This window comes from Ursus arctos, unplaced genomic scaffold (assembly GCF_023065955.2).
Source record: "Ursus arctos isolate Adak ecotype North America unplaced genomic scaffold, UrsArc2.0 scaffold_27, whole genome shotgun sequence".
NCBI lineage: Eukaryota > Metazoa > Chordata > Mammalia > Carnivora > Ursidae > Ursus > Ursus arctos.
The window spans coordinates 9,313,813-9,340,566 of NW_026622952.1; the positions used below are offsets into that span (position 1 = coordinate 9,313,813).

At 44.6% G+C, this 26,754-nt stretch overlaps 1 protein-coding gene across 4 annotated transcripts in view; it reads right to left on the minus strand.

The window, feature by feature from the left end:
* UNC5D (unc-5 netrin receptor D) overlaps nucleotides 1-26,754 on the minus strand; it is a 542,759-nt gene that overhangs the window by 51,143 nt on the left and 464,862 nt on the right. For 3 of the 4 annotated variants that reach the window (XM_057303432.1, XM_048226276.2, XM_057303431.1), the window contains 3 exons: nucleotides 20,483-20,668; nucleotides 16,670-17,047; nucleotides 11,988-12,072 (listed from right to left, as the gene is read on the minus strand). In XM_057303432.1, coding sequence (XP_057159415.1) covers nucleotides 11,988-12,072; nucleotides 16,670-17,047; nucleotides 20,483-20,668 — 649 coding nt within the window. The remainder of the gene's footprint in view (nucleotides 1-11,987; nucleotides 12,073-16,669; nucleotides 17,048-20,482; nucleotides 20,669-26,754) is intronic. The other variant, XM_057303433.1, reaches the window with a different exon arrangement.

A 26,754-nucleotide genomic window follows, 5' to 3' on the forward strand; every position in this document is an offset into this window, starting at 1 on the left:
TTGAAGCCTCACCTTTCATGCAGTGTCGGGCTTGTGTTCAGCTTGTTTACCAGGAGGAGCAGAACGATGGCTCGTTGAGATGCTTTATGGTGAAAGACGGGATGGGAGTGTGTGGGTCTATGCGGCACACGACTACGACAGTTTTTATATCTACCAAGTTGTCTATGCATTTACATCTTGAAAGGGAAAAACAGACTCTTCTGGAGCAAGCCTGAGTCTTATTTCTAGGATCATTTTCTTTTAGGCTGGGAAAGGACCCAGGATTTATCAGCCCCAAATTCCATTGTTATTCAGATGACGAAACAGGAGGCATGGCATGGGGAGGAATGACATGGTCAAAGTTAGACCTCGCTTGTGACCGAGTGGGGACTAGACTCTTCTGTCCTGTTAGTGGTGGTGGTTGAGGGGTATGTGTGGGGGCAGGGAGGTGAAGGAACCGATGTTCCCTGGGACACATTCCCCAAACTTGGCATTTCTAACGTTAAACGCTGGCATGAGAGTTACAAGTGTATATTTGTAGGGACTGAGTCTTGGGATGATGGCAGGGCACTGAGGTACAGTGACTGCAAAAGAAGCTTGTGGTAGTTTCCCGTTATCACTGTGCCACAGACTTCCTGGCTTAAGACAGCCCAAACTTACTATCATGCAGTTCTGTGGGCCAGACATCTCACTGAGCTAAAATGAAGGTGTCAGAGGGGCCGCATTCCTTCTTGAGGTGCGAGAGAAGAATCCATTTCCTTGCCTCTTCCAGCTTCTGGAGGCCCTTCTTCATCTGGCACGAGCAGAGATTCCTTACATCTCTGTATCGGACGCTGATAATTTGCACTTTCCTCTTACAAGGACCCTCCCGTGGCCCACCTGTATAAGCCAGGGTCATTTCTCCCTCTCAAGGTCCTTACCCTTAATCACACCTGTAAAGTCCCCCACCTGTAAAGTCCCCTTTGCCATGTAGCATAACATTCACAGGTTCTAGGGACTAGAATGTGGACATTTTTGGGTGGGTGGGGGGCATTCCTCTGTCTGCTACCTGGCTTTTCATGGCTTGTTCACTTTAAAGTTAGAACCTAGAGATCCCCCTGCTTCTGCCACCTGCTCCCCTCTTGTCCTCAAGACACTACACAACCGGGCCAAGGTGTCGGTTGACCTTTGGCCATGCCCATCCTCGTTTCCAGAGTGAGGCTCCATCTCTGCATATGACTTTATGGAGTCCCGGGAAGTTACTATTCCTTGGTCTGAAAGATGATAACCAAAGGGGTTAACAGGTTGGTCATCTAGTTGTTTCAAGGGCTGTGTGGATTGTCTTAGAAAGCATGGAGGCCAGCCTCAGTGTGGGCTTGCGTGTTCTCCTGGCATTTTTATTAGGCTATAACTAAGTGAAGTGGAAAGGATGATATATATTAAATATCTTAATAGGACAGGTTATTTCTACTTCCAGCGTGGGCAATAAAAGAGATGGCACACACAAATAAAAATAATTACAGTATGCGGTGTTCCTTTACAATGCGCAATCAAACTCACGACTTTCCTCTTATTGAATTAAGGTGCACCTTCCATTCAGATCTATTAACAACATTCACAAACCATTGTTATCTTGTCAATGGCATCTTTAATTAAAGACTCCTCTGGACCATTCTAATCACTTCACATTGTGAGCTCACAGGGGCTTCAAACATACTCATGAAAATGATGGCAATTTTTATTTATGCATATTTGTTTGTGGACCAAGGGGGCGTGGGGTGGAAGGAACGGTGAAGAGCGTGGTACTGGGAAATTCTTTCCAAAAAAAGCAGATCATAAAATGTCATAAAATGACAGTGCGAAAGTTCTCCCCCCTCCCTTTCTCTTTTCCCCCTTTCCTTCTTTCTCTTTTCCCTCCTTCCTTCTTTCTCTCTTCCCCTCCTCTCATTTTGGGGGTAATGACGTTCTAGTCTAACTGAAATGACTTTGTGAAGGAGCCCATGTGAGTTCACTGCAGTAAAGAGCACAGTCTTCAGCTAACGGTGCATTAACCTTTCTAAGCCTTCAAGATACCATTTGATTAATTGCCCCTTTTATCACATGCATGGCACCGGTAGCCTGCACGAATTAACGTGTTTCCCAAATGGCCGCAATTTGCTCCCCTTGCACTAGCGGAAAAAGCCCCTTTGTTTGTTCCTCAGGAAGCACCTTCTGTCCTCAGCAGTTGCCGCTGCCTGATACCGAGCTCATTAATGCCAAGTCCCCTCCAAGGGACAGATGTTTGCCATTCTGATTCTTCCAATAAAAATCTCTAAAACTCACTTAAAGCAACAAGCAGGATTCCAATCTATGACTGAGCACTGAACAGAACTGGTGACAGAAACAATCTGTTCACTTCTGTCCATCACTATCGAGCAAGGGAAGCTTGACAAGGCTTGTGCAAGGTGGCCTAAGCCGCCAGCCCAGCTTGACTGGTCACTGATCTCCTACTATGAACACGAGGCCACTGGTGGCACGCCACATAATAGGGCTTTAGAGTATAACTCATAGGCACCAATGTAAGGAGAGACAGAAATAGACTCAAAGGCATTGATGCACAGAGTCCTTCGTATCCTCGCACGGCTCTGATTTTAGAGTGAACAGTTAATACAGTTACTATCACTGAATTGATCTTTCCTCCGAGTCTAGGAATGCGATAGCAGTCAAAAAGGAACCCAGCATCACTGGGACAGAGCTAAAGCAAATTCCATTGACTCTAGAGAACTTATCTGTGTAATAAAAAAAAATAAATAAGGCCAGATGAAGGACAGTAATATCCAAAGGTAGCATTTGTATGGTGCTCTGTATTTTGCACAAGACTTGCTGTATGTAAGGTCACTTTATTGTCGTCACTGAAATCCTGGAATGCAGCTAATAATACACAAGATTGCTAGATGGTACAGATGAGACCCAGAGAAAGAAAACGACTTGCTCACAGCCATTTAGGCTGGAGGTGTCATGGGGGAATTGGAACTCGGGTCTTAGGAATCCCTGTGCTATCACTGTCCCCCATCATCTCCTTTCTGATCCTTCTTTACCTCGCAGGGGATGCCAATGACTGCGTCTACACTGCTTTCCTGACAAGTTATGTATGTTATCAGTTCACTTCAGTGAACTCCAGGACTGGCAGATTCTTGCCCAGCTACAGAGGCAAAGAAAACAAAGGTGGGCAGGAGACTGTGCCCTGCACACAGCAGGCGGGCATGGTCTGTGCCCAATCTCGTGACTTTCTGCTCTAAGTGTATGTGCTGCCACGCACTCTGGCCAAAAGCTCGACATGGGATTTCCATTCAGCAGCTGTCTTTTTTTCTTGCTATAAATATTGTTTTTGCATTGTAATGATTTAGTCTTTAATCAATTTCCTCTCTACCCCTTTCTTGTAAAAGTCAAAGGGCTGTGTTTATTCCCTGGAAAGAAAGCCAAAGTGGCTCCTGGAGCAAGTATTATCACAAACTCTCAGGTGACCTTCAGCTGGCAAATCTCTCTCAACTAGTTAATCATCAGTTCCCGGCAGAATTCTGGGAATGGTCTTCAACTCCTTCATCTCTCACATTAACACACCCCTCCCAATCTCTTGTGCACAACCAAAGACAAGGACACTCAGAAGCAGAGTGACTATAATTTATTGTCCAAACTCAGATACTTTCGAGGATGAGGAAGGGCACTGTTAATAACTGTGCTGGGCAAAAATGAGGCATATTTTCACTGGGCTCACAAGGAAGGTGCTGGCTTAAGGAAGACTTCAACTGAGGAGTGGTTGTGGAGATAAAGCAGAAAACAATACCGAAAATGTAAATAGGACCAGGTCTTCTGAAGCTGATCCTTCCTCAATCCCTGTCTAGCAGGTAGATGTCCATTGCTCCTGGGCAGCAAATAACCCTCTAACATAGTCTAGGCCTTATCACTCTTCCTTTCATATTTTGTTCAGATTTGCTTGGTTCCAAAATACATGATGCTATTTATACCCCTGTGCCTTTGCACCTTCTAGTCGCTTTGACTGGAATGCCTTGTACTCATGCTCAGTTTTTAAGTCAATTGTCCCTTCCTCTTGGAAGCCTTCCCCGAGCCCTTAGACGGGGTCCATCCCTTTGCTCCTGGCTAGCATCTGCGTGTCTCTGCCACCACATGTATCACCCTGTGATATCATCAGTGATCTGAGTAACTGGGTTTGCTTTGAGGGCTTCATCTATTAGGGTATTAGGTGGCTCTAGTTTTCCTAGTGGAAGTTGACCCTTGAACAATACGGGCGCTGGGGGTACCACCCCCATACAGTTGAAAATGAGTGTATAATTTTTGACTCCCCCAAAACTTCACAGCTTACTGTTTCCTGGAAGCCTTACCGAGAACATAAACAGTTGATCCATATATATTTTGTATGTTACATGTATTACATACTGTGTGCTTATGATAAAGTCAGCTAGAGAAAAGAACATGTTAAGAAAATCCTAAGTGCTGTACTGTATGTATTGGGAAAAAAATCACAGAGGTCGATGAGCACTGTTCGAACCTGTGCTGTTCAAGGGTCGGCTGTAATTGCTAACACTTGTGCTTACCGGAACTGCCCACGGTAACAGGGTCCCTTGAAGACTTCTCGTTTTGATTCTATAGCTATTAAAATAGTTTGATTTATTTACTAAGCAGAGGAGACCTAAAAACTGTTTAAAAATTTAATCTTCCATCTGATTCAGAATTCCACCCCCACCCCCGCAGTACCCGTGCACACAGATGCACGTGACCACACACACACGCGCGCACACACACACACACACACACACACACGGGGCTCTAGATGCTTGGTCTGGGGAGGAGGGAGCAGGCTGCCTCCCTCTTCCATGAGCTTATCCCTGTGGCACTGTGATAGAGCGCAGGGATAGGAAAACACACCATCTCCTTTCGTAACTATCTGGGACAAGGTGATAATATTTTCTTGGATGACTTCAGTGTCTTAAGATAATCCTTATTGGGTTCAGTACAGATAGGCGGGGACACCAAAAGACCTCCCGGACAGAGGGTGCAGGTGATGGGATCTCAAAAGAGTTGGTGTGAAGCATCTGTAGTTTCTTGTGGGTCTCAGTTACTTTTGCCAACTGGCCCCCCTCTGGCAGCATCTTGACCCCGCTCTCTGACTTCTTTGCCTCACATTGCGCTGGCCCCTGGCACTCCTGTTTTCAATCTCACTTACACTCTCTGGCTCTGGTCAATCTTCTCTACCCCTTGGGAGGATGGGGACCCGGGAATAACAGAAGTGTTCTTTGTCCCCCTCTCCTTGGCTTTAGCAGCCTGGAACAAGTCAACAAGCTTAGAAACAAGAAAATCAAATATCACTGTCCAATTCTGCAGATGGCCCAAATTTTGCGAGTAATTCTCTTGTGTCTATTTTCTTTGAGTCTGGAGAGAGCAGAGGCAGCCATTTTTGATACCTGTACTCCTCCAAAATAGGACTTATCTTCTCTCTTCTTGCCCTATTCTTCTATCGACAGGGAGGGAGAGGACCTGGTGTGTAAGTGGGTTGGGGGGCAATAGTGTCCATGCTGATGAAACGATGCTTCTTGGAAGGTTCTGCGGGGAGGTGGGAAAATTAGCCATTGTATGATAGCTGGAAAATCTCTGAAATTAGAATGTGGGGGCACTTCTCTCTCTTGCTCACTCTTTTTATAAATGAGCTCTGAGTTTTGTCAAAATTTTCAGAATACAGAAAAAGCCACTGCACCCCTAAACATCATTCTGCTACATACACACAACCTCTGTCCTCCAACCATCACCTCCACCAGAAATAAACTCTTTACAGAAGGGACTGTATTTAATCCTGCCCTATAGTACCAGACACATTTGGGGCGTAACAGTCCTGCACTACACCGAACTCTGATAGTAATTGTGAAAACTTTTCCAGAAGTCGGCAACATTTTTTTTTGCTGTGAGAAAGGGGCAGTGTTGTTTTTGCCTGAGCTGGAGGATGGCTTGAGACGGAACATAGTGGGTAGGTCCCCCAAGCTGGAGAAGGCCAACAGAGATAAACAAATCAACCCAGAAGCTTTTAGCCAGGTTTTCTCCCTGGTGGCAATATCCTGACCCGTCACCGGGTGTCAGGGTGGATGCAGCCAGAGGCAGGCTCTTGTTTGGGGGACCACCACACTAACTGCAGTACCCCAGTGGCCGGGCTTCCTTACCCTGTGAGAAAGCAGAGCTCTGGGAGGCCCCAGGATAGAGAAGGCGGTTTCCTACTTCACTGTGTGTGACGAGGGGTTTTAGAATGGCCTCAAATGTCTGCTTTCACAAAAGCCTAGTCGACTGTAGGTTCATTCATTAAAATATCATTTTTACAAGAATGGCCATACATATCTGGGTTTTCTTCTTACTCTTCCAGAAACCAGGTCAAACAGTCTAAGGGTGTTTCTGAGCGTTTAGATCTTGTAGGCCTCATAAGTGAGGATGTACGTGTGTGTGCGTGTGCCTGATACGTCAGGACGTATGTGCATGTGCGTGCATGCGTCTGATACGTGAGGATGTACGTGCGTGCGCATGCGTGCTGGTCTCACTGCCGCGAAGGCAAAGCTACAGGAAGCCGTTCCGCAGGAGCGGCCTCCAGCATAGTGTTTCGTGGTGAGCCGGTCCTGGAAAAGAAATTCTCTTCATTTCCCAGGGTGACTTTTGGTGTCTTCCTAGCCTTGTATTTGGTCTTACCTCATGATTTGCTATTAAAACCATTTTGCTTCATCAACGTGCGCTAAAAACAGGTCATGTTTCCTAACACCACTGTGTCTATTTTCCTGATCTTCACCCCAAGAAGCACCCACTCAGACCATTCGATAGCAAAACAAACAAAAACAAAAGAGAAGTGGTTGAAATATACCATCTGGGCTGAGCCCAAATTCCAAAATATGTGTCCTTTTGTAAAATCTTCAATAAGATTACTTATATTTCCAATTCCAGTTTAAGCATTTGGTCAGGGCTAGCCACATGACAGTTTAATTGGAAAAAGAAATGAGTGTTTGCCTTTGGTTTCGTTTTATTGCTTCTTGGAAGAAAGCTCCATATAATAATTTTCTGGCCCAGTTCTCTACTCTCCGACTATGGGTTGGGGAGGGGTGCAGGAGTCGGGGGAGGGGAGGGTCAGGGGGAAGGTTGTGCTGCATCCACATCATTTTCTCTGGGGGGGGGGGGTCTCTGACATGATACTTTAATTCCCTTCTTGAGACACCTGCGTTTTATAAAAACTTATCAAAACCTGGTAGGAGAGGATGAGAAAAATTTCCCCCCACAAAGCTCCTGTAGAAATGTAACAACTACCACCCCAGATTCTTTCAAATTGAAGTTTGGGGAAAGAGACGGGTTTTCTGAGAATGATTAGTGCTGGACTCCTGCCCTCCAAAGGGGGCTGATAGGAAAGGAAGCCACGTCTCACTTTGAGCAAGCTGCTTAAAAGCCCCGGATCTAGGAGGAGCCCAAGGGCTTCCCCTGCAAATACTTCTGGCAGCCCCCATTTCATGCCCTTGCCTTTCTGTGAGGCTACTCGAGTTCCCGTTCCTGTGATGTCACTGAATGTTTTCTAATTTGTGAATGGGGCAGTGCGTGAAACCTAACTCTTTGTCCTATCTGTGCCCTGGCCTGGGGTACAGTTGGAAGGAAGCTGCTTAAGCCAATGACTTAGATTATGACTTAAAAGCAGGGAAAGATATCTGGATTTAGCCGCTCTTACAGACTTCTCCCCCTGCCCCTCTTATGCTATGTAGATAATGGAAAACGTATCCTGGATCTGGACCTTGAGGTACTTACTGACCTTATGCCTTTCTTTGCCTGGCCAGTTTCTACTGATGTTTTAGAGTTAGGTCAAGTGACATCTTCTGGAAGTCACTCTCTCCACACCCCATCTGTGAGTCTATGCTTAGAGTAGATTAAGGGCCATTTTGTATTTTTCCATGGTTTTCCATGATATCCCCTATTGTGCTGTGGTTCCACACTGAGTTGCAAAGTGATCGTGGCCTTCCCAAATCTGGGCTCCTCCCCATCCGTTTCATGGTGTATTCCCATTATTAGGCATAAGCCGTGTCTCTCCCCAAGTGTGCTTTACTGGACTCACGGATAACATATCTAACTGTGCCTTACGGTAGGGACTGTGATGTGGCATTGAAATACGTTAAGTGAGATCGCCCGGCTTTGGCGCCTTGTCTTGCTACAACCTAAGTCAAGCTTACTAACTTTTCTTGGTGTTAATTTTCATATCTATAAAAATTAGGATAATCATATTATCGCTTACCATACAGGCTCGATGTGGAGATGAAAGGATATACTGTGGGTAGAATGCTTGGTCAAATATAAGTGTAGCAATGACGAAAAGAACACCTATTCTATCATCATTTAGATTTTTGTATCACTGTGTACCATGCAATCCCACGATATCCCTATAAGGTAGATACCTACTGTTTTTCAGAGGAGGACACATCTGGGTTGCAAAGAATTTAGGAACTTCCCTCAGGTCCCATGGATGATAGCAGTGAAGCTTAGATCTGAACCCAGGGCCTTTGATGCCTAAGCTCACACTCCTAACCACGGAGCTCAGATGTTTCCTAACACTGTATCTGCTAAGACAGCAATTTAGTGGGACTTGTTTCCAGCCTGTGCTCTCCGTTCTATGATGGAACAACAGCAATTTACCCGATATACTTCTAAGAAAAGTTCACCTGGATCCTGCCTTTCTGCCTTGCTTAATTCTCACTGCTCAGACTGAGAGATTCCAGAGAATGTCCCTTTCTAGAGGCCAAGAGTTGGAACGCAAAAGTGAGAAAGCTGTTTCTATAAAGGCTCTGACATCAGGGAGAGATGGCATCCTTCAGTGTGTGAGCACTGGAATTGTGGTCAGAGAGCCTGAAGTCAAATCCCAGCTCTGCCAGGAGAGTAACACACCCTTCAAAGCAGCTTTGCTTCTTGGAACCTTCATGTTTTTACATTTGTTTTTTCTCCTTCCACAATTGCTACAAAATCCTCTTCTTTTGACATGATGGAAGACTAAATGAGTCAAATGCATGTGAGAGCACTTTGCAAGTTACACGGAAACAGAGGTAATTATTACTTTTCCAAGAATGCAAAGTCCTCGTCCGGCAAACCATTTAATACGCATGTCTGGACAAAAAGCCAACAGAGATTATTTCCTAAGCATTATGAGCAACCAGAGGTCCAGACTGCTGCACGAGGTTGGAAAAGATGCATTAAAATGATTGTTCAAGCCTGAAAGTGTAGACAGAGCAGGGACACTGAGGAAGAATGACATCATTCCATTTAATGGAAAGTACAGAGTATCCTCCTGGAGGCTTCCCAGCAATAGCAGCAGGACCCCCCCCCCCCCCCAGAGGGCCAGGGTGCATGAATCCATACAATGAACCCCCTCACTGAGAACCTACCAGGAGCCTATTCAAATACAGGGGGTTATTTTAAGTCTGTGAGTCATTCCACACAGCCCTAATCTCTGGGAATCTGGTACTGAATTTGGATCAATGATTTCAGTGACACGTCCACTAAAGCATCACCTCGCTATCCCAGAGATGTCACTCAGAAAAAAGCAACAGAAAGGTACCATCAATAGGAAAACAGAACAGACTTTAAATATAGCATAAAGAGACTGTTTGGAAGATCTGACTGTAATTCTGGGTGTGGAAGCGACGGAGAGTCAGAGGTTAAAGAGACAGAGCCGTGCGGTTTCAGGTCTACGATGGTGAGAAAAATAGGCTTTACTCTGAGCACAAGTTCAGCAGGACAGGACGACAGCGTAAGAGGAAAATGGGTTTTTAAGTGACATCACAAAAGCAAGGTGACACTAAATAGCACTACGTTAATGGCCTTCTGATTAACCACCGGATTAAAAGCTGCAGAACTTGGATCCGAGCAGCCTCCTGTTAGCGATGGAAAAAATCACCAAGCTTAAGAAAAGTAGCAGCAGAAAGGCATGTGCTATTTTTAGTGTTTTCATCAGTAGTCTGGAGCTTCTTGAAAAGGAATGAAGATTGTCAAGGATGCTAAATGAGCAGTAGCCCGGGGACTGGCCATTTTCTTAAGAGCTAGGGTCATCTGGGAAGGGTTGAGCAACATGAGAAGGAATGTGTGCGTCCTACAATTGTACTTTATCCTCCTTTTAATAGACAGGAAAATGCACATCTCACAGATCTGAAGTCTTGGATGTCCTTGTTGCTGTCCACCCTCCTGGACAGCTGTAATAAACTCACATCTTAGATACAGACGGATAAGCCAAATCAGTTAACAGAGAACTTACAAAGCTAGTGGTGGTCCAGGAGGCGACCGCATCAGGCCAAACCTGTCTTTCAAGGTCTGTGGGCTCTGGCATATTTTTAAAATATTTCTCCTTATTTTATAATTGCAGGACATCTCGAGTGATATTTCCCATACAAGTCCTGTAAGTTTAATGCCTTCTGGCATACTCTAGCTCTGACCTCCTCAGACGCAGCTTCTAGTAAGAGACGGGGATTGACGTGAATCACAAATTGGGTGCCTTTGAAAATGTGAACTAGCCCTAGGTTGGTTCTCACATAATGAGGTGGAAGACACCGGGTTTGAGAGGAGCTAAACGTAGGCTCAGTGGATGGATTATAAGGAAGGAAGCGGGATGCAGGGGTGAAGGTTGGCAGGAGGCCGTGAGTCAGGCAGGCTGACTGGATTTGGCCTCGTACTCAATCTTTGCAGGACGATGTGTTCAGCAGCATGTGTGGAATGGACCCTTACCCGAATTTTAAACAGGTATGGTTTCTCATGTAAGTCAACCAGAGGGATAAAAAAGAGGTGACCCTTATCCAGGAAACTCCATTTTTAGGCTTGCCTAACTGAGGTTCTGAATAAACTCTCCAAACCCCTCTGTGCCTCGGTTGCCTCTGTTTGCACATGGAGGTGTTTAGACACTCTCCTGCCTTCAGAAGTGCCTCTGTTTGTACATGGAGCAGGTTAGACACTCTCGTGCCTTCGAGTGTTACACTCCCAAAGGCACGAGAAGGGATCTAGCTCTCCAGGACTGAAGGAGATAGCACGAGAGCCGACCACAGCCTACTCGCGAGGCCTCTGAGAGCCTCGCCAACAGCCAGCTAGCAGAGCCTTTTGCATTCCTTCCAAGCTCTCGCAAGCAGAAAGTTAAAACCACTGGGCACCAGCAAATCCTTTCATGGAGATAGCTATCAGAATCTGTTCAAACCATCTGTTTCTCTGGCTTTTTTTTCCTTCCAGTGTTTTTCCTTCATGTGTTCTCACATGAAAAATCTGGCCTAAAATAACCAAGATGTTAAGACTGAAAATGCCAGAGGTATACATCCACTTTATGAGAGAAATTGCTTTCTAAAGAGGAGCTGGGTTTATCTTGTGTGGAGGAAAGCAACATTTCCACAAATATTATACTTGTGCTAAGAAAATAACCAACTACTTTCATTAAAGACTCTGCGACAAGATTTGTATTTGCTCATGTAATTGAATTTAATGCTACTGAAATGTGTCAGACCTGAAAGCCAGTGCAGCGTAGACGGTATTTTTACAAGGAGGAAGATTACCTGAGAAATCCTCTCTCGGCCTAGAGCAGTTCTTGTGCTGACCGGAAAAGGTCACAGGTCGGCCATTTTCCACATTTGCATAATGCCTAGCACCGAAAAGCACCTCCTGGGATGATTTCTTTTTTCTTTTGAGAGGAAGACTATGTGAGGCAGTCAGTATTGACAGAGGGCCCTGCTAACCACTTGCTTACCGAGTCACAGTTTTATATTTGGTGTCTGCGGTCAAGAGGTCAATGACCTAGATTAGTCACCCAAAACTGTGGAGCTAGCTCTGTGTGTTTTCATTTTAGCCAATAGTTTTGCAACTGGTTTCTCCTTCTCTATAGTCAAGTAACTCACAGATCTGAGTTGTACACCTCCACCCCAAATTATCTTTAAAAACTCAGATTTTCTGCAGTAGCTCCATTCCACATTTGAGATGTCCTCAATAGGCCACCCTTCTCTGTCACTCACCTGGGTTCACCTTGGTTGATGGACATATAGATCTCCCAAGAATTCTCTTCTGGGATGGCGCCATGCGGTATGAGCAAACTCACCCCTAAAACAGAGAAAGCCAAGAGGTTATTTGTCGATTTTCCAATGATCGTGAAGCCCCTTAGCTGAGCCCCTTACAGATGCGTGCACACACACACACACACACACACCTCACAGCAATTTATGAAATCCTGATCTTGGCAAAGTTTATCAAGTCCAAGATACTAATGGAGAAAACATTGTTTCCCAACAGTGACATAAAGAGGAGCATGTTATCTGAGTGTGTACTCAAATTCGCTTTTTATTTAGAGTCTTCCCAGTATTTTTTTAAATTCTCTTCAAGGATTGGGTGTCCCGAGACCAGGCAGTATCAGACATGTCTGAGAATGTAAGAGTTTATCAGAGTATCGTTTAATTTGCTGCAAAATTTCAATATGTATTGTATCTCGTCCCTCTCCTGTCATTTCCTGAAAAGGCAGCTGAGATGGGGGGGCGAGCCCTCTAATGCTTTGCTCAGGCCTGGTGTGAAATTGTCTTATAAATTATGCATCCCAAAGTAAGTTTAAACAGGTGATCAACGGAGTACTGTATTTTGTCAAGAAAACTGGAGGAAAAAAAAAAGCATGGATAAATTTAGGGACATTGTAGGTTGTTGTGTAGCTGGTGTTTGGTCCTATATTTGCAAACCAAAGCTAAAAAAGATGAAAGTTAAAGGCGGCGTAATCATATTCATGTTGGTGTCAAATCAGAAAAAAATCAGTAGCCTAACTTCAGCAAAATCCTGTAACGCAGGGAGGGAAGGCCAGGAAGGCACATCACTCTGTGTATGCAACGTCCTCTCTCTCCTCTTGTCTCCTGTGAAGTAAATATTTCACTTTGGCCAAGAGAGAGGAATCTAGAGAGGGCAGAGATTCTCTTTAATGTAGCTTCTTGTTTATGAAAAGAGATGAAATAGAGACACAGTAAGGCCTTTGCAAAATAAAATCTCAGGGCATCCTCCTATTCTTTGAATAATGCAGTTCCCACCTTTCCCCCTTTCATGAGAACTAATGTAAGTGCACAGGAAGCTTTTCGGGTTGCCGACGGTAATTTACATCTAGAGAGGGCAGGCTTTACTGATCTCCTTCTATGTGCCTGTTAGCTGCTATGGAATCAAGGAATGCAAGACTCATTGCAAAACAAGTTATTCGTGATGCACATTTCTGAGCATTATTCAGTAACATGCTAGTTATCATCAGTATCTTTCGCCAGCACGAAGAATGAGGCACATTTAAATCTTGCTTACAGCTTTCCAGCAAGAGTATCCATTTATATTCTGGACTTTAATGTCAATGGAACTGTAATTGACATACTTAGGGGCTCTGATCAGGCTCCTCCTTTCATTTCCTGTTCTTTTTCAAATGTAGTTGCCAAATGAAGTGGACTCTAGTACATCCTTCCCCCCGTGGAGCAGAAGTTGTGACACACAGGATATTCAGTGTGTGTGGGTGTCCAGCGGAACGCACACCCTAGACATTCTGTATTCTCTCTCCGCTCGACACAGTGCTTTTTCTCTGTTGCCTCTCTCTTAGACTAGGCCCTTATGACAACAGAGATCTTCAGTCCTTGTTCTTTAGGTTCAGAAGCAAAGGCGGCATCATCAAGCTATAATGCTATCTTCGGCAATTAACCCGATAGAATAACTTTATCGTGCTCACATTTTTCCTATTTTTTTTCCTTTTTGAAGGTACAATTCACAGGCAATAAGTTGCACCCATTTTAAGAGTACGAATTGATCAGTTTCTCACGTATACTCTCATGTAATTACCACCATAGACAAGATACAGAACATTGCCACTGCCACAGAGTTTCCTGGTGACCTTTATAGTCAATTCTTCGCTTGCCAACCCAAATGATCACTTTTTACTTTCTGACATGTTGATTAGTGTGCCTTTTGTAAACTTGCAGATAAATCCTACAGTGTGTTTAAAATAAAAAAAAAAAAAACACCAAGGATAGGCTTATTACATCAATAACATGTTGCATAACGCCTGGCACACAGTAGGCCACTCAAAAACAAAAACCAAATCCTAAATAGATGAAGGACTGGATTCAAAATTGTTTAAAAAAAAAAAAAAAGAAAAAGCCAGACTCTGAGACGTGGTCTCTTCTCTAGATCAGTGTCTGACCGTCAGCTCCCAGCTTGAATCAGAATAAATATGTGTGTGGACTTTTGAGATAGGGCTGTTTGTAGAACGGATCATCTCTCATTCCTTTCAAGTCAGCTTAATTCCCTGTGTTCAGATTGAAACATTATTTCATAATACTTCTAAATACGACCTGAATCTACAGGATCATTAGAGCTTTAAACGATTTCATCTTTCCTTCAATCAGAAATTTTATGCTTCTCTTTCAAACATACTTCCCTCCTCCCACTTAAACCTGCAAATTGTAAACAGAGATGGGACACAAACACAGAGGCGGGGTCATGGTGGGTGGCAAGTCATAGCTTATGAAGAAGGAAGGGCTTAGTGGGGAATCTTCATGCTTATGGTCCCCTAAAGAAGTATCCTTTTTCAATACGTCACTCGCCAGTTATCTCTGATTAAAGAAACATACTCTCCCCCAAACTCCACCTGCTACCCTGACAGACTTTTATTTGATATGACAACAGAACCACCTGTCTGAGTTTCTTGCTTCACACTGTGCATAATAAATGACTTCTACAGCGTGGGGACCATCCCATCCTTTTTGAAAAATCATTGCCAGGCACCATACAATAATTCGGGATGGATGGCATTAGAACAATTTAATTGCTGTGCCTTGCTTCTTTACACTTTAGCCCCCTAGGGCATATTTTGCATTTATGTTCTGCAAATAACATAGCATATGTTTCAATTCCCCACACTTATTTTTCCTCAAACTCATTCCCAGTGAACAGCTTCAATCTTGTCCAGGGCTTCTTATTAGAAGCTTTGGAAATGCCGTTTCACAGAGGAAGTGTTTGGGAATCGGACAACGCCATCAGAACTTTGCGTTTGCAACACAAGTGCTTCTTAAGTCAGAAGGGAAGAAAAAGAGAAATCTGTTTCATGATTTCATCTCACTTTCTTTGATGAACGTTAAACGAGCCAATGAATGGGTTGATCTTGGCATGCCTGTCACATGTATGTAAACACACATAAAGATGCTAAGAGAGAGGAGGAGTGTGGGCCAATTTATTCCACCAATAACCACTGGGAGCCTCTGAAGTGCCACACACTGGGTTAGGAAGGGAAAGGAAGACAAAATGCAACTTTCCAGGATTCCGATGAATATATCCTGTGCTTAGGAGGGGTTTGCATCATGTTCTTTTTCCAGAGCCCACACTTCCAGCTGATAGGTTCTTACAAGAAGGGTGCTTGGTAAGCATGGCTGACTGACTCATTTGCGCTGAGTCTCCTGACTGCGAGTTATGACCAGGGAGGATTACGTCACACGTTGACATTCACGCATGTTTAAACAAAGATTCTTACCATGTTCTGAAACACAGACCAAGGAAGATTTCGAGAATTGAAAGTTCAGGAAACAAAATCACGAGGAGGGGCTGCATCTGAGGGCGATTTTTAAGGAAGCAACTGATGTAGGAGAACAAGACAACATTTCTCAACTTGAACCCAAGTGTAGTGTCGAGTCACTAAGCCACCGTAGGGTCAGTTAGCTGGAATGGGAGCTTCAGACTAGTCCTATCGCAGATTTCACTTCTGAGGATAAAGTGATTGAATTGGAGAGGGTGCTGAGCTATACCTCAGAGAGAAGGCACTTGAGGCCCCCGTGGTCCCGATTCAATGCCGTCTCGTTGTTTGTCACACAGAGACGGTGCACCCTTTCCTCTCAGCGGCCAACCAGCGATGATTCAGAGCACTACCTAATTCTCGTTGCTTAGAAATCAGAGGAGAGAATGCCCTCTTAGGCCACTCAGGTAAGTCTTAGATGGCATCTCTGAAGACCAATCCATACATAGAATGTCATTTTTAAAAGTGATTTGGTCTATACACCTAAAGTAACCTTGTCAAAACATTAAGAAAATCCCCCTTTGAACCAAAAGGAGGAAAAAATTCTTGAGAACTAATTATATGCATGATATGGCCCTGGACCTGAAGTTTGCATTCAAGGGTGACTCTGTAATGAACCATCGGTATTGCTTGTCATAAAGTAACATTATAGCAAGGTCTATGGACACTGACAGTGTTTATGGGGTCAGTTATGGAGGAAGTTCGACTCTGGGTGTCCTTCTGCTAAATTATCTACTAGTGTATAAACCTTGTTTGGCTATAAAACATGGTATTTCTCGTTCCCGGCAAGGAATATTTTCACTTCCTTCTGATCATGTTCTAGGAAATATATTTCAAGGGGGCTTAAACGCTGGGGACCACCCAAACCTTCTGAGCAAATATGGCTGTCAGCTCTAACAGGGCATCAAATGGCGCGGCCGATCCGTGCTGAGGTGAGGGCTGCAAAGTCTAATCTCAGTGTTGATTCTGGTTTGCTGTGCAAATCGAGGAGGCTTATACAACCACAGTTTGTAGCTCTGACACAGGATGGCAAGCATCTCCAAAATGAATCTTATGGGACATAATTGTGTCAACATAAACCACTTAAAAGAACACTCGGAAACACACAAACGCACACTTACCACCCACCTGTATTTGGCATGACCAAGCGTCCTCCTAAGTGGCCAAAGACCCCAGTGGTCCTCAGTTCCGTCCTTGTGGGGAGTGATGAGAGATTCTGGATGTAGGGTGTTTTATTTCTGGGATGCATTGTACTAAAGCTGCGGTTGTTTCCGTGGGGAAAAGTCCCGGAATGATTCTTGCCGTGGTACTCGGCTCTCTCAGACACGCCCAGGGACACCATGAATGAGCTCTGGACTTTGACTTTGATGTCGGACAAAGGGTTGAAGAGTGAGGACTCTGTCATGAGTTCCTTGTCCAGAGGGTCCTGGAGGCAGATGGGCCCGCTGTATGTTCGGCTGACCGTGAGGTCTGGTTGCATGGAGGAATTCAGGAGCAGGGAGTTACCTGGTCAAAGAAAATGCATCTGTCACTCAGAAACAAAAAGGCATCACACTTACCCCCTTGCCTCTGCCTCTCCTAACCGCATAACCACCCGTGCGCCTGCCAGTTGCCCTTCAGGCCCACCCCGAGCATCTGCGGCAGCTCTCATGGGCCGTTCAGGAGTGACCAGAACCTTCGAATCGGGAGCTCTGGCTTTCCCAGCAGATTCTCTCAGTGCCACTGAACCCAAACCACTCATTTTCCAGAGTTCCTTGGATGCCATCTTTTCAAAAACAAGTATTTCTGGCACTCCGTCAGGCAACAAACTCAGGTATTATTGTTGATGTGATTATTTTAACTGGCGAAGAGAAGCTTTAAGAAAAAAAAAAAGGAAGAAAGATGTTTTGCAATCCAGTTTGGAGGAAAAATAACATCTGTTCATTTTAAATGGTAAGAGGTGACACAGCTAGGTAGGGCTGTTTATAAGTAGAGTGGTGTTGGTGTCAGCATATCTCGCGTGGAATTCTGGGCAGTTTCTGGAGCTGGGGGAGGAAATGCTGTGTCCTCGGAGCAGAAGGGTCAGGGGAGCCCACGGATCACTCCATGTCTGAGGAGTCAGTCTGTTCTAATAGCACATATGTCACTCTGAGAGGGAAAAGAGGCCCCCCACCGGGAGAGTGAGACTCCCGATTCTACGTGGGGAAGCAGCTTAGAAGGGCTTCCTTTCTGTCTCAAAACAACCGAAAACAAAAATCTTTACGAGAACACGAGAAATTGGACTTTCATCTGTTGGGGCTCACCGATTTTTTTTCTAGGCCAAATATTAAAAAAGAAATGCCGTGCTATTTTCTGGTGATGAAGTAATCTCATTTATTAGTAAATAACGAAATAACCCTCAGTCCCAAACCTCCCACCCATATCAGTCCGTCAATGTGACTTCTCAAATTGAAACCCAAACCATATTAAACAATTTTCCTTCGAGGCCTGACAAAATGTTTAAAGTATGATATTTTTGAAAATGTTGCAATTCCAGGCCATATCGTATTAGCCTCTATTGTTCTTCCAAGTCATAATTTGTAGCAATGCCAGCAGGAAATCTATAACCCTGACTTTTCCCACCTCTTGGTCTGATGCTCTAAGAATCCAAAATCATAAAGGAGGAGGTTCAAAATGAGATGAAATGGCTTTGTAGATCTAAAGGCTCCTTGATGATGCCTTTTTTTTTTTTTCATGCTTGAGGCTCCAGTGCCAAGACATAGTCAAGGAGCTGTGCTTTTTAATGGAACTGCATTGAATTCTACAGGTCTCAGCCTGGTTCTTGTTTATGGTCTTCCCGGGCAAGAAATGGTACTTAAGAACCATGTCACATCTGAAAAGAATTTGGAACAGGCCCATCCCCCGAGACCTGAAAAATCACATCCCTGAGTCTCATGGCTATTTTATCTCAAGCCCTCACCTTCTGGAGCTTAATTTTTGGCCACTTTTCAAAGACCCTCGTAGCTTCTGTGAAGCCAAGCAGCAAAAAGATTTCCTAGAGTTACAGTGAAGTCTAACTTAAGGAGAAAATGCCTGATTCTAAAAGTCAGTACATTTGACAAGAGTCCACGCTTGAAGAACGTTGGCTGGTTACTCCACAGCTCCCTTTGGAAAGCCTTTTAAAACTTCTGGTGAATTCGAAGTATGGCATTCTGTTTAAAAGTCTCATCACCCTTCACCTTGCAGTTCTATTGGCTCAAGAAGGGATGTCTTTCAAGACAATGGAGGTGAAAATCACAGGAAGGTCAATGGGAGGTGTATCATCGCAATGAATATAGGGTAGAGTAGAATCTGAGTAAAGGATTTTTGCTTTAATCACTAGCTTTGGGGTAGTCTTGGTTAAAAATAAAAACAAAATGGTAAAGTAAGTTTGGAAGGGCTAGCTACGCTTTTAGAGGTTCACAACACAATGTAAGCTCTAAGGAGGCCCACACGAAGGAGACGTGGTCCAGCTTATGCAAGTCAGCATTCTCCAAATGCTTAGGCGAGGCAACCACCCCCTCACCTGCTGCCTGCCGCTCCAGGGAGCACACTGGCCTCCTGTGCCAAAGTCAGAGGAAACCACTAGCATCCAGACTTCTACTCGTCACATTTATTGAGCACCTTCCGTATGCCAAGGGCTTATAATCCGTGTTATTCCAGGTCATTTAATCCTCATGTGGATCCTCTGAGTGGATAGGAAGATCCCATTTTATAGCTATAAAAACTGAGATCCAGAGCATAATCGATTAACTGGGTCATAGAGCAATTTTGGATTCCATCTATCTGACTTCAAAGCCTCTGTCTCTCAAATGACTCTATTTCTTCTATTTTAAAATATTATGGTCTGAGACCCCGAGGTCTTATCATTTGATGGAAAGGTTTCCATCCAGTTTCTTACGTAGTCTAAAAATCAGTTCTTCGTTCGATGTATTTCTGATTAAAACATACCTACTAAGCTATGTACCCCAGTCAAGGGGATGTGTCCCTTTCTGAGGCCAAGCAGGCTGAGACCTGAAACTCTGGTGCCCAGAAGTGCGCGGCAGGCAGGAAAGCATTTTGTCTCTGCCGGCCAGTTTCTCGCATGTTCGCGTTCCACTTGGGAACCTGGTCGCTACCCAATCACCGCCAGGCAGTGAAACTTGTCTGGTCCAGGGCTATCGGCGCTCGTGATGCACGAGAAATAGAAATAAAGGTGACAATATGGACAGCAAGGGTCACCCTCTGAAGGGGGAGAGTTTCATTCTTTTCGAAACCAAACCCCATAATATAGCTCATCTCCATCTTGCAATCAGAAATAGATTTGGTTCACATAAGAGAATTAAATGACTCTGTTTCGAAAATGAGCATTGCTATAGTTTGACATGATCGATTTCCTTCTCCTTCCAACCAAAGAGTGCCTCGACTGGGCAACAGGTGAGAGTCCTTTAAGCTGGGAACTTCATTTTTTCTCCCCCTGTTGGCTACCTGACCCCTCACAGATTCTTTGACGTCCTTTTCACTTCTACAAAATAGAAGTAACACAGATAACTCTACCTAATAAATAGTCTAATTCATATGCGGGGGGGGCGGTTATGGTAAAGTAGTTGGTGCTCAGTTTTGAATAATCAGCATTTTAGTTAATATCCTCAGAGCGGGCTTGTTAAAATAGCAAGTCGGATAACCTCAGACAAAAGAACTTGCTAAGTGTACGACATATCAAAGATGGAAGTGCCTCACTGAGAACGTTGCTAATGGTAAACTGAGATCCACTCATCCTCGTAGCCAAGGCCTGAGGCAGACCACCCTACCCAGCCTGGTTTCCTAACACGTGAAGACAATTAGGCAGCGGCTCCCAGTGCCAAGAGCTACCTTCACACAGGGCCGGAGAGCACTGGGGGTCCTGTGTGAGCGTAGTCTCTATGGTCCTGAGGACGAGGTGTTGGGGGGACCTACGCCGCTGACCTTGACGGACCGTTTTGAAGTTGAAGGTCTGGAAGCCACCTGTCAATGCAGAAGAGTCAATGACGTCCACGCCATAGTCACTCTGGCTCCGTCTATAAAGGGTGACGCCAATGACCAGGACTGCAACGGCCACCACGGCAGCGCCCAAGCCCGAGTACAGAGCAATGTCGCTGGCGTTCTCAATGCCTGAAAGACACAAGAGAAATCCTAAATGGCCAACATGGGCACAGAGCCGAAGAGCCACCCTGGGATACCAAATGAAATGCTATCGGAATTTCTGGAGCTACCACTCAGAGAAAATGACAAATGCAGCTAGCCGTAAGTTCTACTCTCACACGTAATCATGTTTCTCAGATACCCTGTATATATCAGAGGGACACCAGTCAAATATCTTGACTGCATTAAGGTTAGCACATCATAAAATCTTAAAGAGAATCAATTTTGCAAAGAAAGTAATATTTTTCAAGGAAAAACAGACAACTCCTTAATTTACTTGATTTAGGAAGTCATATTCACCCACAAAGTATTTTTTGGCATCTTACTCTTATTTGAGGGGGGACATGAGATCCACATACAATGACAAAACACGGGCGAACCGCTCTGCTTCTGTATGATGGGCACATGCATTCACAGGGGGTGGGCTGGGGTCAGAAGCTCATACGCAGTATAGGAGTCGGGAGAGAGAAGACCAGAGCTCACGAATAGGAATTTTTTAGCTTTGGCACAAATCGTTCAGTTTCAGAGAACATCGACAACATCAGGTTAGGGTATTTACAATCATCATGAGAGAATTTCTGTTGTGAGATATGGAGGTCTTGGGTCCTAGGTGCTCCGATGTCCATGGTCAATGTTTTCTAGCACCATTAAATGCTAGACTTAATACGTTTTTGTGGAGGAGGACTGGTGTCTAAAAGGGCACATGCTGTTTCTCCCATACCTCTCCTACTCCATCCTATTGAATGCATAGGCAAAGCAAAAATAAAAGCGTTAGTTTGAATTGAGAATGTGGGTGTCTCCCCATCCCCCAAGATCGGCAGTAGTTGGTTTCCAACTCGTTTGCTAGTTGTCCTTTGGGTGTGGTTCATCCCTGACGACATTCATCATGGCTACTGCGGTTCAGAATGAGATTTATCCAAGACCACACAACCCTGAGAGAGGCTTCATCTTGGAAAGTATGTGGAAGGAGAAGGTGGCAAGTGCTATGTAATTCATCTCCCTACAGATTATGGGATGAGTACACTTAATAGGTCCCAAAGTAATTACTCTGTCACCCTGTATTGGGTTTAGAGGCTAAAATAGAGCTCTCGTATATTCACCCTGTAATTGCATGGTGCTTACTATGCATTCACTGCAGCCTAATATGGTACTTATGTTATCAGCTGAGGGCTACTAACCACACAGGTGAAAGGAATTTATTTTCGACAAAGTTAGTGGACTGTAAAATAAGGCACTACCGAATTAAAGAGTGAACGGGGAAATCAAGCAGAACCAGTTCAGCAATAGGGCAGCAAACACATACAAATAATTTGCAAGGGCGCGTAACCATCCAAAAGAATGGTATCTGAAAGGTTAGAGGATTATAAGACACTGTCAACGACCAAAACAGCCCAGGGGGTGTTGAGAAACGGGGCGTGACTCGGGTTTTAGTTCCAATGTCTTGGTGGTCCCAGTGGAGAGGGAAGGGGACGGAGGCTTCCGAATGGTGGTCTGCTCTGACCGCCCAGAGCCAGGCATTTGTTAACTGGAGCCGATCCCAAGGTTCCAGGGTCTGCCTGTGTCACAGAGAAAGGGAAGGGCAGCTATGCTCCCACTTAGGCTCCCACCCTCCCTCTACTCAGTTAAGCTCCTTGGAGGATGTAACTATACACAGAGCGGAGAGAGGACACAGAACACAGCCGGGGACCAGGAGTAGTGAGAGAACTCTGGCTTGAAACCAATTAGCCTTCCCCTGCTTGCCACCACTGACTGATGACACTATCAGCTTAAAAGGGGAAATCTGGGGAAAACACACCTGCTTAGCATCCGAGCGCAGAGAGAGCAACAGCCTGGCCGTGTACTGAATACAGCTGCTGAGATGGCAAAGTAGACACGGTGACCCCTTTAGCGTCCCAGGGGCTAAAACAGGAGCAGAAGCCAGGAGGATGACCAGGGCAAAAGACTTCTGCTGGAAATGGACATCCCTAGACCGGGAATATCCCGAGACGAAACCGAGTAATGGGAACAAGTTGTGTCTGTTCCTTTGTATTCCTGTCTTGTTCTTTGTTTCCACCTCCTTGCTGCCCAGACAACCAGAATTCTCCTTCTCAGACACAAACCCTGTTTTTAGGAAAGGACCCTACATGCACCTTCAGACTGAGATTTAAATGTTTGATATGGTTCAATGTGTTTCCCAAGAATATTTCCAGAATCTGTTTGACTTAAGAGAATGAAATACTGAATTACAGAATTAAAAAAAAAAAAAGTATGGGGACTTTGGGGATGGGGTTCAGGAGAGAAGGGAGAGAGCATATGGACGGCACTGTGTCCTTATAAAGCTTAGCCTGGCACTTGGTGGGACAGTCTAATCTAAAAGCCAGAAGGCAATCGACTCCTACAGGAAGATAAGCAACGTGGTATTTACTTTACAAGAACAATCTGTCTTGGGAATTAAAAACTTCAGAATCTAATAATTTCATTTATTCAACAAACATTTGTGAAGGGCCAACCGTGCCGTGGAAATGAGGATGCATGGATGAATTAACATATTCTTGTTTCTTGTCCAACAGTAGTGATGAGATTGACAGAGACAGACACAAGCTACTCGAAGCCACACGTGTGTGTATGGAGAGATGTAATCAGACATCCTTATCCACACTCAAACCCTTCCAAAGTTGGCCCACAGCACTTCTTTCTTCTTTCTCTTCTGTTTTTACTTCGCCTTATTCTTTTGTCTTTTTTTCCTCTGCCTCTGTCTTTTCTAATCCATCCTCCAGGAAAGGAGAGTGGTTTCCCCTGTAAGGATTGCTGTGTGCTTAAAATGTAATCCATTCATTTTTCTTGTGTTCAGGATGGGCTCCAGGAGAATCAGAGATTTAGTTCCACATTTTCCACTACAACTTCAAGGACAAGGGAGGAAGTGGGGTGTATGCGTGCACGTGCGCACACAGGCACACACTCAGTTCTTATCCAAACACTGGAGGCTGCCATTGCTCCTTCCCAGGGGAGTCTTTCTAACCACATGACCACTTGCACTGGCAATACCCAGGCACTGACCCTTTTCTCCACGCCGTGTCAGTGCTCCTGCTGCCCTTTGCTGTACCGCCCTACACCCCAAACTCAACTGTAATTTACCTGCCACATGGATGTCTACTAGTGAATGGCAGGTCATTGTACAGTATCGCCCCACCTCACTGGGCATCTAGGTACCACTCATGCATCAGGTGCCAGCTCAAGGTCCACCTCCGCCAAGAAAGCAATCTTGGCCTGGCCAATCCAGCCAACCCTGACCACCATGTTCTTCTAAACTCCAACGTCACTTCAGGGTTCCGACAACTCACTTCGGATCATCCTTTTTATTGTTTAATTATCTGAATGCCAACGCATTCTCCTTAACTGCTTTAAACACTTCAAAGGCAGTAATTGCAATTTCCCACAGAAATTTGCAAATCACTGCAACTATTTATTGATTGTTTGCCTGGTCTTCAACTGTGGGAAGAGAAGTATTAAAGAAATCAGTCTGGGGTTGATTACAGAACTCTTGCCACAGGGACTCCCTTTATATTTAACACGTGTATGTTTACACCTGTCTGCTTGCTCACATACACATGTGTTGCTGGTCTGTTTGCTCAAAGTGATTTTGAACAGAAGCACTGAGACCCCGTGACTGATGCTATTCTGCTTTCTGTGGGCACAGGATACTTTTCTCTGACTTTGTTTCATGAATGAAGCTTTACATATCAGTGTGTTATTGAGGTCTTTCCTGTGTCTTCACCCCCATTTTCCTTGATCCAAGAATCACAAAAGCTTTAGGCAAAGCACAGAAGGACCCAACATTTAATACAAAAACATGGTTGTGTAGGGGAAGGGAAGGAAAAATAAAATAAGATGAAAATAGAGAGGGAGGCAAACATAAGAGGCAGAACTCTAGGAAACAAACTGAGGGTTGCTGGAGGGGAGGTGGGTGGGGGCATTAAGGAGGCACGTGATGGAATGAGCACTGGGTGTTATACGCAACTGACGAATCACTAATTCTGCCTCTGAAACTAATAAATTGTTGCGTAAAATCTACACCTTAGAGAAAACAAAACAAAACTGAGAACTGACTGAGAAATCTCTGGTATTCCAAATTAGGAACTACTGAGGAGTATATTCGTTGCTGGAAGGAGTGTGGAGTATCTGCAGAGAAAGGCTGCAAAGATTAACAGAGAGCTGGAAATTAGGGCCTGGAGAGGACATGTTTATGGGTTCATTTGGCTTGGAGAAGAGAGAGAGAAGTAAAGTGACTGGAGGTGATCTTTAATGCACAGAGGGTTGTCACCAGAGGAGAACAGCCCCACAGTAGGCACTCAATGACCCTTCCTTTAGGACGACGCGAGGATCCAACGCTTCACCATCTCCCACAAGGACCGAAAAGGAGAACATGGCCTTTCATTACAGCAGTTGAGATTCTGGTTAGATATTAAAGTGACCTTTTCTACAGTGAGGGTTGTTAAAAAGAGTGTGCTGTGGTTCTGAGGGAGACTGAAATTTCCGAGAGTCTCTGGGGAAAAAAAAGGCAGCATGACTTGACAATGGTCTGCAGTCGTTTTATTTATTTATTTTTGGTCCGAGCTGGTGAGAAGTGGCCTTTCAAAGCCCCTGTGAACTTCCTCGTGCAAGGAACAGGCATCGGCAAGTTCCATGTCTTTAGGCATTGCCATCACAGCTAGTCACTTAGAGGAACTAATGTAGTCCCCGAAGGATGAAATACAAGGGCTATTTACTCGGTTTGCCTTTCTTCGCATGACTCCCATGTGAAAGACTGATTATTGCCACTAATTAATGGGAATATAACTCAATTCTCGTGTTATGAGCTTAACTATATATCAAATTAAAATCTATTTTATAGAATTAGATAGCTACACAAAATAAAGGAGCACAGCAAATGCCTTTCAAAACATAGAATATTCTATCTCCCATTAAATATGGTAGAACGACCATTGCTGCCATTTCAGGAGCAAAACCAACTTGAATTGGCATATACTAGAGATGGTGAATTACCAAGGAACCCACACAGTCAAAATTCACAGGTGGAAGATGGACGATGGAAGCTATTGCTGTGCTCACTCCCCTAGAAGGGCAGCTCCTGGCCGTCTCAGGATCTGCCCCTGGCCCCTTGCACAGCTGGTGCTGTGGAGACAGAGTCACGTGCCAGAATATTTAATTAGATGCTGAAATATGATAGAAGTTTCTGTTAGAGTTGTTTATCCTTGCTGTCATTGAGAAGCAACTTTTTTAAATAACACGTCAGAAAATAGCTTTAAATGGTCAGCCATGGCCAACCATGGTGAACCATTCCAATTATATTTGCACTGCTTGGAATCTTATAATAACCCTTGCACCAATCAGCACCTTGGCTTTTCTGATCTCCCGTCAAAAACCTCATTACTGTTATTGTGGTGATTGTTTTTACCGTTGTAGCGAATGACCAAAGAGCCAATTCCTAAATGCGCTTACCATGTGCCAGGAGCCATTCTAGTTCAGTAGGGCGTCCTCCTCCCCCGCCCTTCTTTCTAGCTGAAGAAATGGAGGCCGTCCCATGTGAGCTCACTCCCTTACACTCTAAAATTCCTCTGCTCTTTCACGCACATTTCCTTCCCTTTTCTCTGTTCCCTGAGGAGCTGCTCCTCTTCTGTGTCAGGCCGGCTCTGATTCCAAGCCCTCTCCTGCCTCCACCGGGACCCCCACTCATTCATTATTCCCTTTCGGTCTTGCATCTTCAGACTTTTCCTCTGCACCCGAGCCTTGCCATCTGCCTCCACACACACTCTAGTCTTCATCAGTCACCTCTCCCCAAATCCTTCGCCCAACTTCCTCTCCGATAAACTTCTCGAAGATGCGGTCTTCTCTGCACCCACGGATTCTTCGCTCTTTGTTTAAAAGAACTTAGAGCATTTTTTTTTTTTTAACGTTCAGCATTTCTTAATAGGTGTTTTCTTAATACATGATTTCCCTAACCAATTCACTGCTGTCCCTGTTAAGGGAATAAATAAAATACCTGTATAAGGGGAGAAAATGTTTTCGGAAGTATAAAA